General features: G+C 56.2%; 1 protein-coding gene across 7 annotated transcripts in view; it reads right to left on the reverse strand.

The window, feature by feature from the left end:
• The window catches only part of MGMT (O-6-methylguanine-DNA methyltransferase), a 302,488-nt gene that overhangs the window by 64,728 nt on the left and 222,744 nt on the right, over positions 1 to 15,016 (reverse strand). For 6 of the 7 annotated variants that reach the window (XR_012326782.1, XR_012326778.1, XR_012326779.1 and 3 more), the window contains exon 4: positions 10,302 to 10,441. Coding sequence is in view for 2 of the 7 variants with exons in the window: in XM_073793809.1 (XP_073649910.1) it covers positions 10,302 to 10,441 (140 nt within the window). In the remaining 5 variants the exon portion in view is untranslated. Of the gene's footprint in view, positions 1 to 1,568; positions 2,731 to 10,301; positions 10,442 to 15,016 lie in introns of those variants that run through there. The other variant, XM_019940263.3, reaches the window with a different exon arrangement.

Below are 15,016 nucleotides of genomic sequence, written 5' to 3' on the forward strand. Positions count from 1 at the left end.
CTTCCGCAGAAACAAATATTATTTCTGAATCTTTCACAACCTGGGTGTCCGGGAACGGCGAACACAGCACGCGCTGGCTGAGCGGCTGTCCCGCGGGTCTGGTGCTGGCGGGTCGAGGCCCGGCACTGGATGGAGGGAAACCCGCCTGTGAGGGGACCTGGGGCCGCAGCCAAAGGACTCGGCCTCCTTGCTTCAACATCTCTCTTCACGGGGAAAATATTTTCGTGTTTCCCTGGGCCTTTCCTGTCCTCTGCATTTTCACAAACCTGCTGCCCCTCCAGCGGCTGCGGCTCCAGGCGGCCTCTCGGAGCCCGCTGCCCCTGGAATGGTTCGTGGCCGGCACTCAGGGACGGCTCTGCCAGTGGGAGCCCGGGGCGTCTCTCAAGCGTGTTCTGATGGCTGAGGAGGCCCCGGGAAGCAGGAAAAAGAGCAGAGTTTGTGTGGCCCCAAGGGCGCAGCCCAAACCGGTGGCGCCAGGCCACGGAGCTGCAGGGTCCCCTCGGGCAGCTTCGCCGGCGGGCCGGGCCCTTGCAGGCTGCACAGCCCGGGACCCTCGCTCGGAGGCTGCCTGAGGATCTGGAGATCACAGCGGGAGTCCCCCGTCCCCCTAAGGGACACCTACTCTCCAGGCCGAGGCCCGGCCCGTGTGCAGAGGGTATGGGGCCTGCGATGTGTCCCCAGGGCTGACCGCACCGCAGAGAGGCCTGCCCGCCTGCTGGCAGCCCGGACGGCACGTGCCCCGGGGACTGCCGCAGGGCATCTGGATCGGAGTTCTACCCTACCCCACTTTCAAACCCGTCACTGAGCAGAAGTGGGGCCAGGGCTCCCCAGCGCCGCCCAGGGCACCACGGTGGCGCCCTCTACTGGAAGCGCACAGACAGCCCCGCACCCAGGTCCCCAGGCCGGGTGCTGCAGGCCGGGCATCGCAGCCTGCGCTTCCGTTCCGGGCAGAGGAGGGGTCCTGGGACTGTCAGTCACTGGAGCAAAGCATTTTCCTTACACAATTTGGGACGCAGCCAACCACCTTCACAGCCTCCAAGTGCGAAGGGCACCCCAGGTCCCCCACTCGTCCTCCCAACACATCGGGACAGAGAAATAGGCCCTCTGCTCACACGTGGAGACACACAATTCTCACAGCTCGCCGAGCCGAGGGCCCCCGTGAGAATGGACGGTCGCAGCGGGGAGACTCAGGGTTCCATCCGAAGATCAGACATCTGTGCAGCTCCCTGCAGGAGCACGACTCTGCCGTAAAGAAGTCCTGAGAAGGATCAAAGTCAGAAGATAATGCGGAAATGGTCATATTTTACTTTTGAGGGAAAAAATCCAGAATTAACTTGGCTGACCTAAGAAAGGGATGCAATAAATTGTAAACTGGTGAGAAAAGCCTAGTTTGTGTTAGGTACCTGCTCTTTTGTTGATATTAAGGTACCATGAGATACACAGTACACCCAAACTGTACCCGTGCAGGGCTGTATTTTTACCCAGGTTTCTGGTGACAAACACAAACGGCTCAAGCTTCCCTGCTGCTGTTTTACACTGTCGCAGGCACCCTTGACAAAGACACGGCATTCTACTGGACACTTGGGCATGGTTTATTTTCTCCATACAACATATTATTTACCCACAAACAGAGCTACAAGTTTCCCTTACGCTTTTTGGATAAGTCAATTATAACGCTGAAGCAACAACACGGTGCTGAAGTATCAGACCATGTGCCCGGCAGATGCTGGAGACGCTCCTCTCTGCCGTCGGTGACAAGAGCTGACCCGCCTTCGTGTGTGACCCTGGACTTCCAGGCTCGACGTCAGGTGTCAGGAAGGAGAGGTCGGCATCCCTCGTCACCTTCTGTCCAGAGAAAGGCTGGGATAGACTCCATTCCTCAGAGAGATGCCATTTCAACCACGCCCACGCGCCAAGAGCTGTTTGTTTTCCCAAATCTTTCCGGCAAGCGGTTATTTTCTTTCCACTGACATGACCCCCAGTGGATGCATCCTGCATTCGCTTTCTGGCAGTTGGAAAAATAAGGCTGGAGAATGTCAGTAAGCGCCTGTTTCCAGGGCCCGTCCCCTCTCCTCCAGCAGCATCATCCCGGCAGCTTCAACCGCCAAGAGGAGAGGGCAGGCGGGGAGCACGCAGGGGGCAGACACGGCTGCAGCCTGGGCCGGGCCTGCATGGGGGTCCAGGGCCCTGGGGGCCTTGGCTGGCTCCAGGCACAGGTGTGGTGCCCGAGGCAGCCAGCGGTTCCCGGTGGGCGCCGGATGCCCCCTCCTTCCGGGGCAGTCGCCCTCATGTTTGCCAGCCCCCCACTGTCTCAGCCCTGACTTAACAGTATTAGAAATGGAAGAGTGACAGTGTGAGAGAAGGAAACGGGTTAGACGCACGGCGGCCAGTCTCTGAACTCACTTTGTCGTAAAATGTGGAAAAGAAAGAGCAGACATGCGGCACCCCTACGGCTCCAGCCCCTTTAACGTGGCAGTGCCGCCGCCCGCCGTGCTCCCAGCGAGCTGTTACTACAAACACTCAATCCTGGCCAGCAGGCTGGGAGCTGGTGGTGCCACCCAGGGCCCCGTGCCAGGCTCTCGCTGGACGGGAGCCCCCTCCACATGCCGGTTTCCCCGCCGGGCCGCCTTCGTGGGCCAGAAGCCACTCTTTCACGGCCACGCCTCCAGAGTAGCCGCCCAGGGCTCCGCTGCTGCAGATCACTCTATGGCACGGGATGAGGATGGGCATCTGGAAAACAGCGAGGCAGCCTCCGTCAGGCGGGGCTCCGGGCCAGCGTGGCCTTTCGGGATCCAGGGCAAGGCCCCTGACCGCGACGGACCCAGGGCCCAACTCGCAAGGCTTGGCCACCTGCAGGCTCTGTCTCAGCACTGCTCACCCCTTGGCCTCTGAGCATCCTGCGCGGGCTGGGAAGGGGCCCAACGCCTGAGGCGAATGTGGGGCATCTTCTAGAGAACCCCTTTATGCTACGACTGGGGAGGAGAACGCTTAATTTCACTTGATAAGGGATTTAAAACGGAGGCAGAATTTAAAATGACATTTCCAGGTTTAGGTACCACGTAAAATTCTCCAACACTTCCAAGATGTTAAGAAGAAACTTCGGGGGATGCTGTACTCACACAGGCCCCTTCAACCCAGAGGCTGGAACGTGTGGCCGTCCCCATGCAGTCCACGCCTGCTTTTGTAAATAAGGTTTTATGGGAACACAGCCACGCCCACTTGGTACTCCGTACCTGCGGCTGCTTTTGCAAAGCCTAAAATATTGACTGAACGGCCCTTTATAGAAAAGGTTTGCCGAGCCCGGCTTTACACTACACCTGTGCACTGGGGGGGACCTGCTTTCCTCCTTAGTCTCTGGACATGGCAAGTCTGAGAAGCTCCAGTTCCATCTGTTCCCACCTGAAAAGCTGCCACCACCACTGCTGCTACCAGTACCCCACCTGCTGGGATGGGGCAGCCAGCTCTTCCACTGACACCAGCAAGGACCCTCGGCCCATGCCCACCCTCATTCGTCCCACAGGGTTCCCCCCGCCCCACCCCCCCAAAAGAAGCCCTAATGGGAAGACAAAGCTGCTCCTGGCCTTTCACACCTGGAGACAAGCGGAGTAGCCAGGTACCTGCTTAAATCGACAGAGTGATTCCACTAAAAGCAACGCCACTTTACAGTGAAAACAGGTCCAAACACAGCCCACAGAGAACCGCCGACTATCAGAAGGGCCCCCCTGCTGGGACCAAGGGCAGTGACAGCCGCCCAGGGGCCGAGTGTCCCTGAGATGCACCAGGAAACACGGGCCCAGGCTGGGCTCTGTGCACCCAGTGAAGCTCACCCGCGGCCCAAAATGCAGCCGCACCAGTCCCAGGGGAGGGGCAAGGCTGGCCCAGCCTCGGAGAGTGAGGGCCTGGGTCCCGGGAGGCTGGACAGGCAGGCAGGGTGTGGACCGGGCGCCGATGCCCCAAGGACAGGGCCTCCCCCAGCGCCCGGCACCTTCTTTTCCTGGCCCAGAGCTGACACCACACAGACCCGCAGGAGTCTGATACCGCACGCACCAGACTGGACTGGACCCCAGGGCCCGCAGTCGCTACTCCTGCAGCCACTCACAGGCCTAGTTCCCCCTAACCTTGTACTTGCGCTGCCAACCCCACCAGGGAGGGGAGCCCCTGTCCTCTCTGGCGGGGCCTCCTCAGCAGGAGTCCCAAGGATGCGCACGGGAGCCCTGCTTGGGGTCTGTTCCTGGAACGGCAGCGCCGCGGTCCGCACGGAGCTCTGACAGCCACGGGTGGAGGGGCCGCAGTGGCCACTGCCCTTGCCTTCGGTTTCCGCGTGGAGGACCTCACTGGAGGGATGCTCCGGGCCTGGTCTCTCCCCCGCAAACCCCCTGAGGGGAGGACGACTCACTGAGCAGCCACCCTTGGAAGAATGGACGAGAATGCTCAGCTCAGCACCTTGCGGAGTCCTGCAGGGGGACTGCCTGCCCCACGGCATGGGGTGCCCTTTTCTCTCCCAAGACATGGTCAGCGCCCGCCCCTGCAGGGACCAGTGACGGGACGGGGCGGGGGCGTCTAATTCTGGCGGGACTTCCTGCAAAGCCTGCCACGGCTATGGCCACGCCACCTCTCCAGTCAAGCTTTTATCCTAATAAAGCTAACATCCTTTACTCATGTCTCAGTTGGCTCAGAAGACGGGAGGAAAGAAAGGGATGTAATTACGGCCCTTGAAAACCACAGTGGATGGGAGATGTCTTCCTGGGCAGCCAGTGGACACAGCTTAGAGCACACCCAGTGTGCCAGGGATGGCCACATGCCGGGGGCCACCAAACACAAGGAGTTGTACCCCGTGTTCCCACTGCACAGGGCTCTGGGAGACCAATGGTTGTTCTGTGTAAGGATCCGGACAAGCAGTTACTCAGAGCTTGAGAAGAGCTGCTCTCTGGAGGGACTCCCCAGGCCTTGGCAGAGTTCAGACTTCTGCTAAGGGAAGGGTCTGCTCTGGAGTCCCTGGGGAAGAAAGGCTTCATCCTAGGTAGCTCCATCCTGGCGGGAGGAAGGGGCACCGGTGGGCGGCCACTGCAGGCCCAGGGCATGCTGGGGCGAGAGCTCTCATCCCTGTGGGAACATCACGGTGGCCGCTCCACAAGGAAGGTCATAGCAGCGGGCACAGGTACAGGAACCGGGGCCCACTCTGCAGATGTCGCCGGGGTGGGGAGCTGGGCGCAGACCCTGAAAGACCCCACCCGTGGGGGGAACCTCCTCTCATGGTTTCTGGGCACCCCCTGCTCCCTCGGGCGGTCGTTCCTACTTCTGCCTTTACCGGAGGCCCTTCGCTGTGGGTGGAGCAGGGTGTCACCTGCTGGGCACCAGACACACACACACGCCTGCCAGGAAGTGCCCCTCTGTGGGGCTGCACCTGTCCCAGGAGGATGGCTGGATCCCCAGTCCCTGTCCTAGACACGTTGCTCAGTAATGATGCTCTGGGGAGAGCATGCCTGATGTGCACATCGTGACATCGTATCCTCCAACGAGCCCAGACCAGGCACTCCCAACTTCGGGACACGTTAAGCCTCTGGCCCAAGTTGACAAGCTGCTTAGGGGCCGAGAGGGGATTCCAGCCCCACACTCTGTACACTGCCCCCAGGGGACCGCCGAGGCGGGGCCTGGGGGCGCTGGCACCTAAGTAAGTTGGCTTGGGAGGCGGGAATCTGACTTCCCGCACATCACAGACTAGTCCCGCCTTGGACCAGAAGTTAGAGTTGCCATGGTAACTCGCATCGTCTGTGGGGTTCTGACCCCGCACGGGGAGGGTGAGCTCAGACTTCCTCTGCAGTGCAGTTTAACTGAGCAAGAAGCAGACACGCTGCCGAGTCCCGCTGAGTCCTGCCCGCAGCACCCAGCTCCCATCTGCCTGGAGGGAGTAGCGGGAAACTTTAAGAACAGATTGTTTGCTCTGACTGAGGGTTTTTATCAAATACACTAGTACATTAATAATTGCTGGGAGGACATGATTAGGTAATATACAATTCAAGTTTTTGACTGATAAAGAGACAGACATTTAATTCAATTTAGTCTTACAAACATTTAGGCACCAATTCAGTTTTCCTACCGAACAGCCGATTTCACAAGTGAGCTTTGATTTTCTTCCCTCTCACCCAACAAGCTATGAAATTGTAACAAAGTGTGTAACGTGGACCTTTCTCCCTTTCTATGCAGGACGCAGATAACAGGACTGCTGGCCTGGAACAGCAATTATAAAGATAGCTATGACCAGTCTTCATCTTTGATGGAGAACTGGTGTCTTACCAAACACGCACTATCTTCCTCTCCGGAAACGGGAACTGCTTCTGCTTGTGCTAATTCTGGTGGCAAGTTTCAGACTATCAAGATGACGACACCTGCTAAAATTCACTGGGGCCCTCAGGACAGTTCAAAGGATCTGCACCCTCTATGCCCTCTCCTTTAAAGCCTGTGCTACACGAAATGCAATTTTTATCAAGCACCACGAAGCTCATAATATCACAGCTGCATTGAAATCTTCACGCTGTGAAATCTAATTCATCCAGTGCGCGACTCCATCACTTACACAGACCCTTTCTCAAATGCTATAAAACTTCCAAACCCATAGATTTGTCTCCAACAAAAATAACACGAAGGGGCCTTTCGATCAATAATGGAATCCCTCTGATTCCGGTGCCGGCTGAATATTTTCTCCAGCTTCGCCTTTGTTCTTGTGGGTAGCAGCCCACAAGGGAAAGAGCTTGTTTTCACTTGCGGCCTCATCAATACCTAAATCCTGGTGAACAAGTGACACCGAGAAGCTGTAATCAATAGCTCCCTGTGCGTTTTTTCTTCTGGTCAAATGGTTCAGCCCCACTGACAGCCCTGACACTTAGAACATGATGCTAAATCTTTATCAACAGCCATCTGGGTGACGGGCAGGACAAGACTCAGGGGGTCATTAACGCTCATGGCAATCTGTGAATAAACTAACTCCTCAGGAATGCGTTTGTTTAGAAGAAGGTGGAGAAACTCTCTGTGCAAGTATCGATTGCCTTTGAACTGCGTTTAGCAAATTCTGTCTGAGGATGAGTGGAAGGGTGCTTTACCGGGGAGGGTGTGAGGCCTCTTCAACCCGCCCCACCGGGAGACGGCCCGTCCCCCAGGCTGGGCCTGGGAGAGGCTCTCCTGGAAGGCTGCGAAACCATTTCACCTGGGCTGTTAATTCCTTCACGGAAAACCACGGAAAAGCCAAGGGCCTGGAACGGGACGAAACTCCCCCACCACCGCAAAAACCGCCCCTCAGCCTGGCATGGGGAGAGCAGCCCAGGCCGAGAGCACGTGCCGTCGCGGGAGCCAGCACGTGTCCTTTTACCGCCAGCCGCCTAAGGACTCAGCACGCAGTGGGCCTCACAGTGCTCTGGAATATTCCACATCCACCTGCCGCTCTCCTCCTGAAACGCACAACCATTCTTCCCGGCCGGAACACAAGACGTTTTCAGCAGGTAAGCCTCTACGATGTGCTATCTGTGCTGGAGCCCACGTGGGTGGCGCTGTGGCCGGGCCCCTGCCATCAGCACCGAGAGGCGGGACACGCCAGCCGGTCCCTGACTAGGCCCCTTCCTCCCTCAGGTCCCTGGGTCACCACTGAGATCTCTCGGCCCGTTCTGAGGAGGTTCTCTTTTACCAACTTTGTGGGACCCCTCTGAGGACGGCTGATTCCCGCCGAGCTGCCCGTGCTGCACCACGCAGCAGGCATCTCCTTGCCGGGGCACCCCCGGTGCCTCTGAGCCACACCTGGAGGCCTCTGTCGGGTCCTCTGCAGCCTCTCATCAAGTTGAGGTCCCTGCATGAGTCATAGGCAGCGCCCAACTACAGAGGGACGCCCAGGGAAAGGCCACAGTGGGCTCACCACCTCCTGTCACCCTTGGCACGGGACGGAGCTGAGAAGCGGGGACGTGGTGCGGGCAGAATCCTCCCGCCCGAGTGTGTCGTCACGGCCACCCTCGGCGTGGGCACGCGATGGGGATGTTGAGACTAGGACTTCATGGACGGTAGAGTTTTAAGCCCTGTGAGATCCTCTTTTATAAATTTCAGTGGCTGAGGACACAGTTGAGCAGTGACAGTCATAGAGATTAATAGCAAGAGGAGAGAGTCCCGCTGGTTGCAGGACAATAAATGTTTCTGAACATCGCCACAAGCGCCATCGGCGGACAGCCAAGGCCTCGCCACTGCAGAGAGTGAGAAACCGCGGGCGTCACAGGGGGCAGGTGAGGAGCTGCTCATCTGTGTGTGTCAGTTAGCAGAGCTGTTTCACGGCAAGGATGGGAGCCGCGCCTGCTGATGGGGCGGGCGGTGCCAGGACGCGAGGCCAACCTCAGGGCGGGAGGCAGGGAGGCCGGGAGGGAGGGCAGAAGGACCACGTCTCCGCGTGGGGTGTGAACAGGAGCGCGGCCTGAAACAGGGATGGAGATGGGGGACAGAGGGAGAATTTCTATACAGCACGGTGACGCCGTGAAGCAGGAGGGTGCAAAGAAGTTAGTCCCCAGAGTTCTCCCTCGAGGCCCTGAGTGGACACCACAGCACGCTCTGGGTGGTCTCTCTATCCAGAGCAAAGTCAAACTGCCCCAAACTGAGTGGACCTGGGAGAAGACGGTGGCCTCCCAGAGGGAAGGTGTGACGTAAGCTTCACTGGGAGACGTGAGTAACTACACCTAGAAACTTGATTCACCGTCACCCCACGCTCAGCGCGGAAACGCGACCCGTAGCGCACAGAGGAGGCGTACGCGAACGATGTAGCTGGGCCGCCGCCACTACGGCACAACAGGTGCAAAACGACATGCTAACCAGATCCACCGGCCTCCATCGTGGAGACCAGGGACACGGGAAGTGGGGGGCTGTGTCATCGTATCACATATCGTTCCTGACGATCTGAGATATTTTAATATGGAAGAAAACTCTTCTCCGGATCAGATGTACATTAAAGCAGTGCCCCCACTACAGACCTACAGGAGCTGCTGCTTGAGAGTAACAGTGCCGTTTTGGGAGAAAGGCCAAGAAGCTGCCGTCTCCTCGAGACACCAGCTCTGCCCTCGGGCGGCCGCGAGCCGAGTGGCGAGAGCTGCCGAATGCAGTGTGCAGAACGCCAGCCTCTGCCCTGCGAGCGGGGGTGGAAGTGGTTCTGAAAACACAGCAGGGCCACAGCAAGTTTTTAAAAAGTGGGGCCTCTCTGATTTAGTAACTTCCCATCCCATGATGTGATGACTCTCTTTGCTTTTCCTGATAGGATGGCATTCTTCTACCATATGAGAGACTTTCCTACAGCTTTAGGGAGAAACCATTCCCAATGTGATAGCAGGCCCTGGCGGGCACTGGAGACTAATAAGATCGGGAATATTCCAGGGCCCCATGCAACTGTGTGGGGTCTCCCAGAGGGCTGAGCTGTTGTGCGGACAGGGGTGCCCTTCCTGCCCACCTGCAGGCTCCACAGGCGTGTGTGGCCCTGGCCAGGCCCACGTCACGGCCTCTCCACGCGGACTTCCTCCCTGAGACTGGACAGCGCTTGGCCCACGTGTGGCGTGACGGGGAGCAGAGGTGACCTCTGCACTCCTGGGAACGACAGGCCTGCGGCCACCCCACACTGAGGCCTGACCCTATCCCCTGGGGAGATGGCCTTGCGTGGTCCGTGAGTCCTGCTCTCAGCCCAGCCTGACTGCAGACTCACAGGGGGGACAAAGACGTGAAGGAGCTTGGGGACACGCCCGAAAGCGATGAGTCATCCCAGGTCCCAAGGGCCATGGCCTGGACCTCCTGACGGAGCAAAGCCCCCAGGCGACGGGGATGGGTTTGAAAACACCGCAGCACGTGTATTTTTCTAGAACATAAGCTCTCGTGCGTGGGTCTGTTTTGTTTCCTGCTGCACTCCCGGCACCTGGAAGAGCGTCGGGCACACCCTAGGCACCCAGCGTGCCCAGCTGTCCAGTGAACGAATGGCTGTCTGCTCGCCACTTCTCCAGGCTTCGCAGCCCCGGGCTCCCTGTGACGAGCAGCTCCCGTGGTTCTGACACGCATCGTGGGGCGGGGAGGGTCTCGGTGGTGCGTGGGAAAGCGTCTTTACCACATTCACCCCACCAGTGCCACCCATGCCTCTTCCAGAGGTCCCCACCACAAAGGCTTCCTGTCCTCCCCGCCCACTGCAGCCCGGGCTGCCCCTGAAAACCGCTTCAGTCAGAGGACACTGTGACCCCCTGAGCGCAGTGCCCAGGCCCCCCACTGACCACGGCCATGCTGACGCCACGTGGACGCAAACTCACAGGATTGCTTCTCATCGCCTCTCCCACGGCCCGCGCTGCTTTGGGGTTGCCCGCCAGGGCCGCTAATTGCTGGTAAGAAATCGTCTCTCCGAATTTCACAGCCTTCAGCAGCTTCCACAGCGCCTGTCTGGTGAACGAATCTGAAGGGAGAGAGCAGAGTGACACGATTTGGGCCAACGGCTCCGACAGCTCGGATACAAACGGCTGCCAGTCCTGAAAGAGAGGGTGAGGGCGCATCAACATACACAGAGGTGTTATTCTCGATGAAAACAGCTCCGCACGGCCCTGTCACCGTGTCACCCGACACGGAGGAAGAGGCGTGCGACGCAGGGCACGGAGCGGGCCGGCCCCTCTGCAGGTGTCCCCAACCGTGCCTCACAGATCTGCGATTTCCTCCCATCTTCCCCGAGCGCCAGGCAGGCCCGAGACACGCTCTCCCGGCACCCGGGCGTGTATAAATTAGCAGGCAGTGCGCTCCGTGAGCACAGAAGGCCCTGCTTGCACACCAACTTCGAAACCTTTTGTTCCGCTGGTTAATTTCCAACTTCGGCTGGGACACAGAAGGAAAAGGAAGCCACGGGCTGGGCTCTGATATTATACTAGCTGTCCACATCCGACGGCGGGCAGGCTTAGAATGCCAAACACCACGGTACACAGGGGCTGGTGGTGACCTTGGCTACAGGCATCTGTAATGAGCAGGGCTGCAAAGATAAAACAACTTCATTCCCATCTGAATTGACTAAACCACATCAAATTGCATTCGCTCTTCACCCCGCTGCAGAATGAAAAGGAAAACGCAGGACAACATTCCCTCCCTCTGCTCCAGGTTTAGAGCTGTTTCGCGGGCGTGGAGTGCGCTGGGGAGAAGCCTGGCATGTGAAGGAGGCGGGTCTGAACCGACACCTATTGTCTTTCCGAAGGGGACGCACGGAGCCGGAGAACTGGACACGGAGCTGTGGCCCCCAGAGGGGGGGCGGGAGCGCCCGACGCAGCAACAAAGGGAAGGATTCCACGGGCAGGGGCGCAGTCCCTGAGTGTGTCCCTAATAGCACTAATTACACTCGGTGCCAAGCTGGCCAAGTGCGATTTGGTTCTTAAAGGAAACACACCCTTACATGCGTGTTAAGTAATAAAAATCACTTCTTCACTGAAGGGAATGATAATCACTTCACTGGGAAAGAAAAATCTGTTTAGACTTTATTATAACATTAAGCAAATTAAACATCAGCATAAGCCAGGTGATACCAGAAAAGGGTCAGCAAAGAAATTGACTTTGTTGTTCATTAATTTACATGGATTAGCAGAGGGCAAAAAGATAGCAAATGTGCTCTAGTTTTTTATGATATAATTTCAAACTCTACACCGTTTGTGGCAGGAGGGTGACTTTGGGGTTAATCAGACTGATTTGTCCTTTTAATTGCTTTCTATTCAAAGAAAATTCATTAGATAATGTTCTCTTCAAAATTCATGAATCAATTTAACTGAAGAAACCACGTTAACAGCTCTGGGTTCATTAGCACAGGCGGTTGTGTGACTAGCTGATTGCTGAGAGCGTTTCCTTAGGCAAACAGACTCTGTTTACTGTGATTTCTTTAGAAAGGGTTTTGAAATCAAACTGTTCATCATTATCACTGTCGCCCGTTGTTGTGCCTAACTTAAAAAAAAAAAAGGAAGAAAAAAAGAAAAGCAAGGCAGCTTGGTGATCACTTGGAGAAAAAGGTTTCAGGGATAGCTGTCTCGGAAAAGAAACGATAAAAGCAGCACAAGTCGACACAGCAAGAAGCAGAGGCCAGTCTCCTGCCTTCCTCCCACAGCCCAGCGTTGCTGGTTTTTGCTTTCCATGTTTTGGCCCAGGGAGAGGATGCTGCCTAGGTCTTCCAGGAGGACAGTCTGGAACTTACTAAACCTGCAGGCATACGGTGAGAGGTGTGTGCAGACAGAAGCTGGAGACACAGAACAGTTCCGAGAAGCCGCGGCGCAGCTCCCCGGCCGCCACCTGAGCGCCAGGCGCTGACGGACTCCTGCCGAGTCACAGAGCGCCCCTCCTTCCAAGGGGAAAAACACCGTAAAGGAAAACAACTGGACGCCCGTACATGAGCGCAGAGTTTATCAACATTTTCAGCTTCACTGTCAAGTTTCCCACGGGAAACCGTTTCTCACCTTGTATGTACCAGGCAATGGTACTGGGACGAACAGCTCAAGAAATGCAGTATTTGTCGATCAAGCACATCACTGTATAAATGTACCTGGAAACTCAATTCCACCTTGTAGGGAGCAAATGCATTTATTAGTCTAAGCGGTGCTCAGAGCCAGCGCCTTTGCCCTGGACCTGTGCAAAATCAGACCTGAGCCCCACCCCTCCGAACGGGGAGGGGCAACACTCCCGGTTGTTGGTACCATTCTAAAATGTAGCAAAACCTGCTCATAAAGATTACCATGATCGATGTGTAAAATACATTCTCTTGAGGTGACCACATCAGTCTTTAGTGGCCGGACCATCATTTCAGGTGCCCTAAGGGGCAACCACTGAAACACCATCCTTTTCTCTCCCGTAAGGTCCTCTGCGGAGAGCAGCTGCAGCCTCCGGAGGCCACATTCTGGGTGTTCCTCTCCTTCCCCATCTCCTGCCTGTTCTGGGGTCCGGGTGAGGTCAAGGTAGGCACTGCTGGAAGACTGCTCCTTAGATCCCCCTTACCTTAAGGACACGGCCATCTCCATTTGAGCTTGGGTGGCTACTTAAACACACCCACCACAACCACCTAAACCTGGCAAAAACCGTTTTCTAAACTCTCTTCCTGGATTGCACATCGCGAGCCAGGTCGCTGATGATACTGCGCACCTGTAGGATGCCCCGCCATAGCGTCAAACCCGGTGTCCACGCGTGGGTCACGGCCATTTGACAGGTTTCCAACTTTCCAAGGGTTCTCCCTCCCAGGACTTGCCTTCTCTGGCCTCCGGCACAGAGGGGGCACCCAGGCTGGCACACGGGAGCTCAAGATAATCTGGGAGGGAGCCAGGTTTCTGACCAGGCGAGTTCTGGTCACTACGTGCTCTTCAAGTGTAAACGAGCTAAACTGACCTGATGCCGCCTCAGCATCAAAGCGGCCACACGACCTTTCCAGGAATGAACCTGGGAGGGAGAACATGAAAGTGGAAGGAAACAGGGGTTCTGGTCCAGGGGGAACAGAGTCAGCGTCTTCTCCCTGCCTATCTCTGCTGAATGCCTTTATAAAACCTGGGCACAAGGCACAGAGCAGCTATTTGAGGGCCGTGGAAAGTAAAGGTTCGGGAAGAGGAATGTGAAGAAACCCCGCAACGACGCGCCAGTTTACCACTTTTCCCCTCAATGACCCCCAGCCAGGACGGACTGCAGCCTCGACCCCGGCGGTGCTGCTGCTGCTGCTGCAGACAGAGCCCAGGGCTCTCATCACCCTGAGGAGGGAGAAGGACCCCTGATGCTCAGAGCATGGAGGAGCCCCCCTCTGTGCTATTGCCTCTGAACTCCTGTACCGCCGCCCCCAAGCAATCCTGCAGTGGTGGGGGGCCCGCAGGTGCTGAAGGCCCTGAGGAGAAACATCCTTTCTGACGGGAAGAGCTACGGTCCCCAAAGGTGGGTGGACCCACTGCTTCCCCCTTCTTTGTATTCTCACTGCTCGGCCCTAGATGGAAGCGCAGTCGCAGGAGTGTGTGGTAGCACGGAGAGCCCCCAAGAACTGGGAAGGACCAGGGAGATTGCAGAGAAAGAGGCCTTTGGGAAAGCACACCAAGCAAGTTGTTTATAGATTCCTGGATTCGCCCCTGAGCTGGGCATGTGTGGATCTGCCACTAAACCCAAGACTCCGAGAACTGAGGTAAGGGTTAGACCACTGCTGGGGTCCTGGAGGGCAGACCTGAACGGGATTGCGGGGGCTACAAAGGAACGGATACTGAAACCACAACCTGCAGAAGCCGGGTCAGGACTCATGGGCTGTATCCAACCAGGTCGAGTGTCTCAGAAACAAAAATATCAACATTACTGTAAGATTTACACGAGACCCAGAGTCTCAGAATATCATATTCAAAATGATCAGGTTACACCCCCAGATTACGTAGCATATGAAGAATCAGGAAAACCTGAACTTGCCTGGGAAAGACAGTCAACAAACGTAAAGGCCAAAGCTGACACAGGAGTTAGAATCACCTGACAACCGCCCCTCTCCCTCAAGCTTTCTGAGGTATGATTAACAAATAAAACTGTAAAGATACTTAAGGTGTGATGACTTGATAAACATCACCTGACAACCACTTCAAAGGATCTGTAATAAAAATGCTGTGAAAAGGGAAAATACCCACGAAACAAATGAAAATACAGAGAGTTTTTTTAAAAAAATAGAAGTTACAAAGAAGAATCAGATGGAGAATTCAGTACTGAAAAATTCAACATACAAAACGAAAAAACTGCACTGCATGGGGCTTCTTAGCAGAATGCGGATGCCAGAGGAAGAGCCACTGAGACTGAGGATAAGTCAGCAGAAATGATCAACCAGAGAAACAGGAAAAAATGTCAAAAGCAAACAACAAAAACCAAAACCAGCCTCGGGGACATGTTGGAAAAGCCAAAAGGTCTAACATGCGTGTTACTGGAGTTCCGGAAGGAGACAGAGAAAAGTGTGGTGTAGAAGAAAGAAATAATAGCTAAACATTTTCCAAATTTGGCAAAAGATACACAACCATAG

The sequence above is a fragment of the Tursiops truncatus genome, chromosome 16, assembly GCF_011762595.2.
Source record: "Tursiops truncatus isolate mTurTru1 chromosome 16, mTurTru1.mat.Y, whole genome shotgun sequence".
NCBI classification, from domain to species: Eukaryota; Metazoa; Chordata; class Mammalia; order Artiodactyla; family Delphinidae; genus Tursiops; species Tursiops truncatus.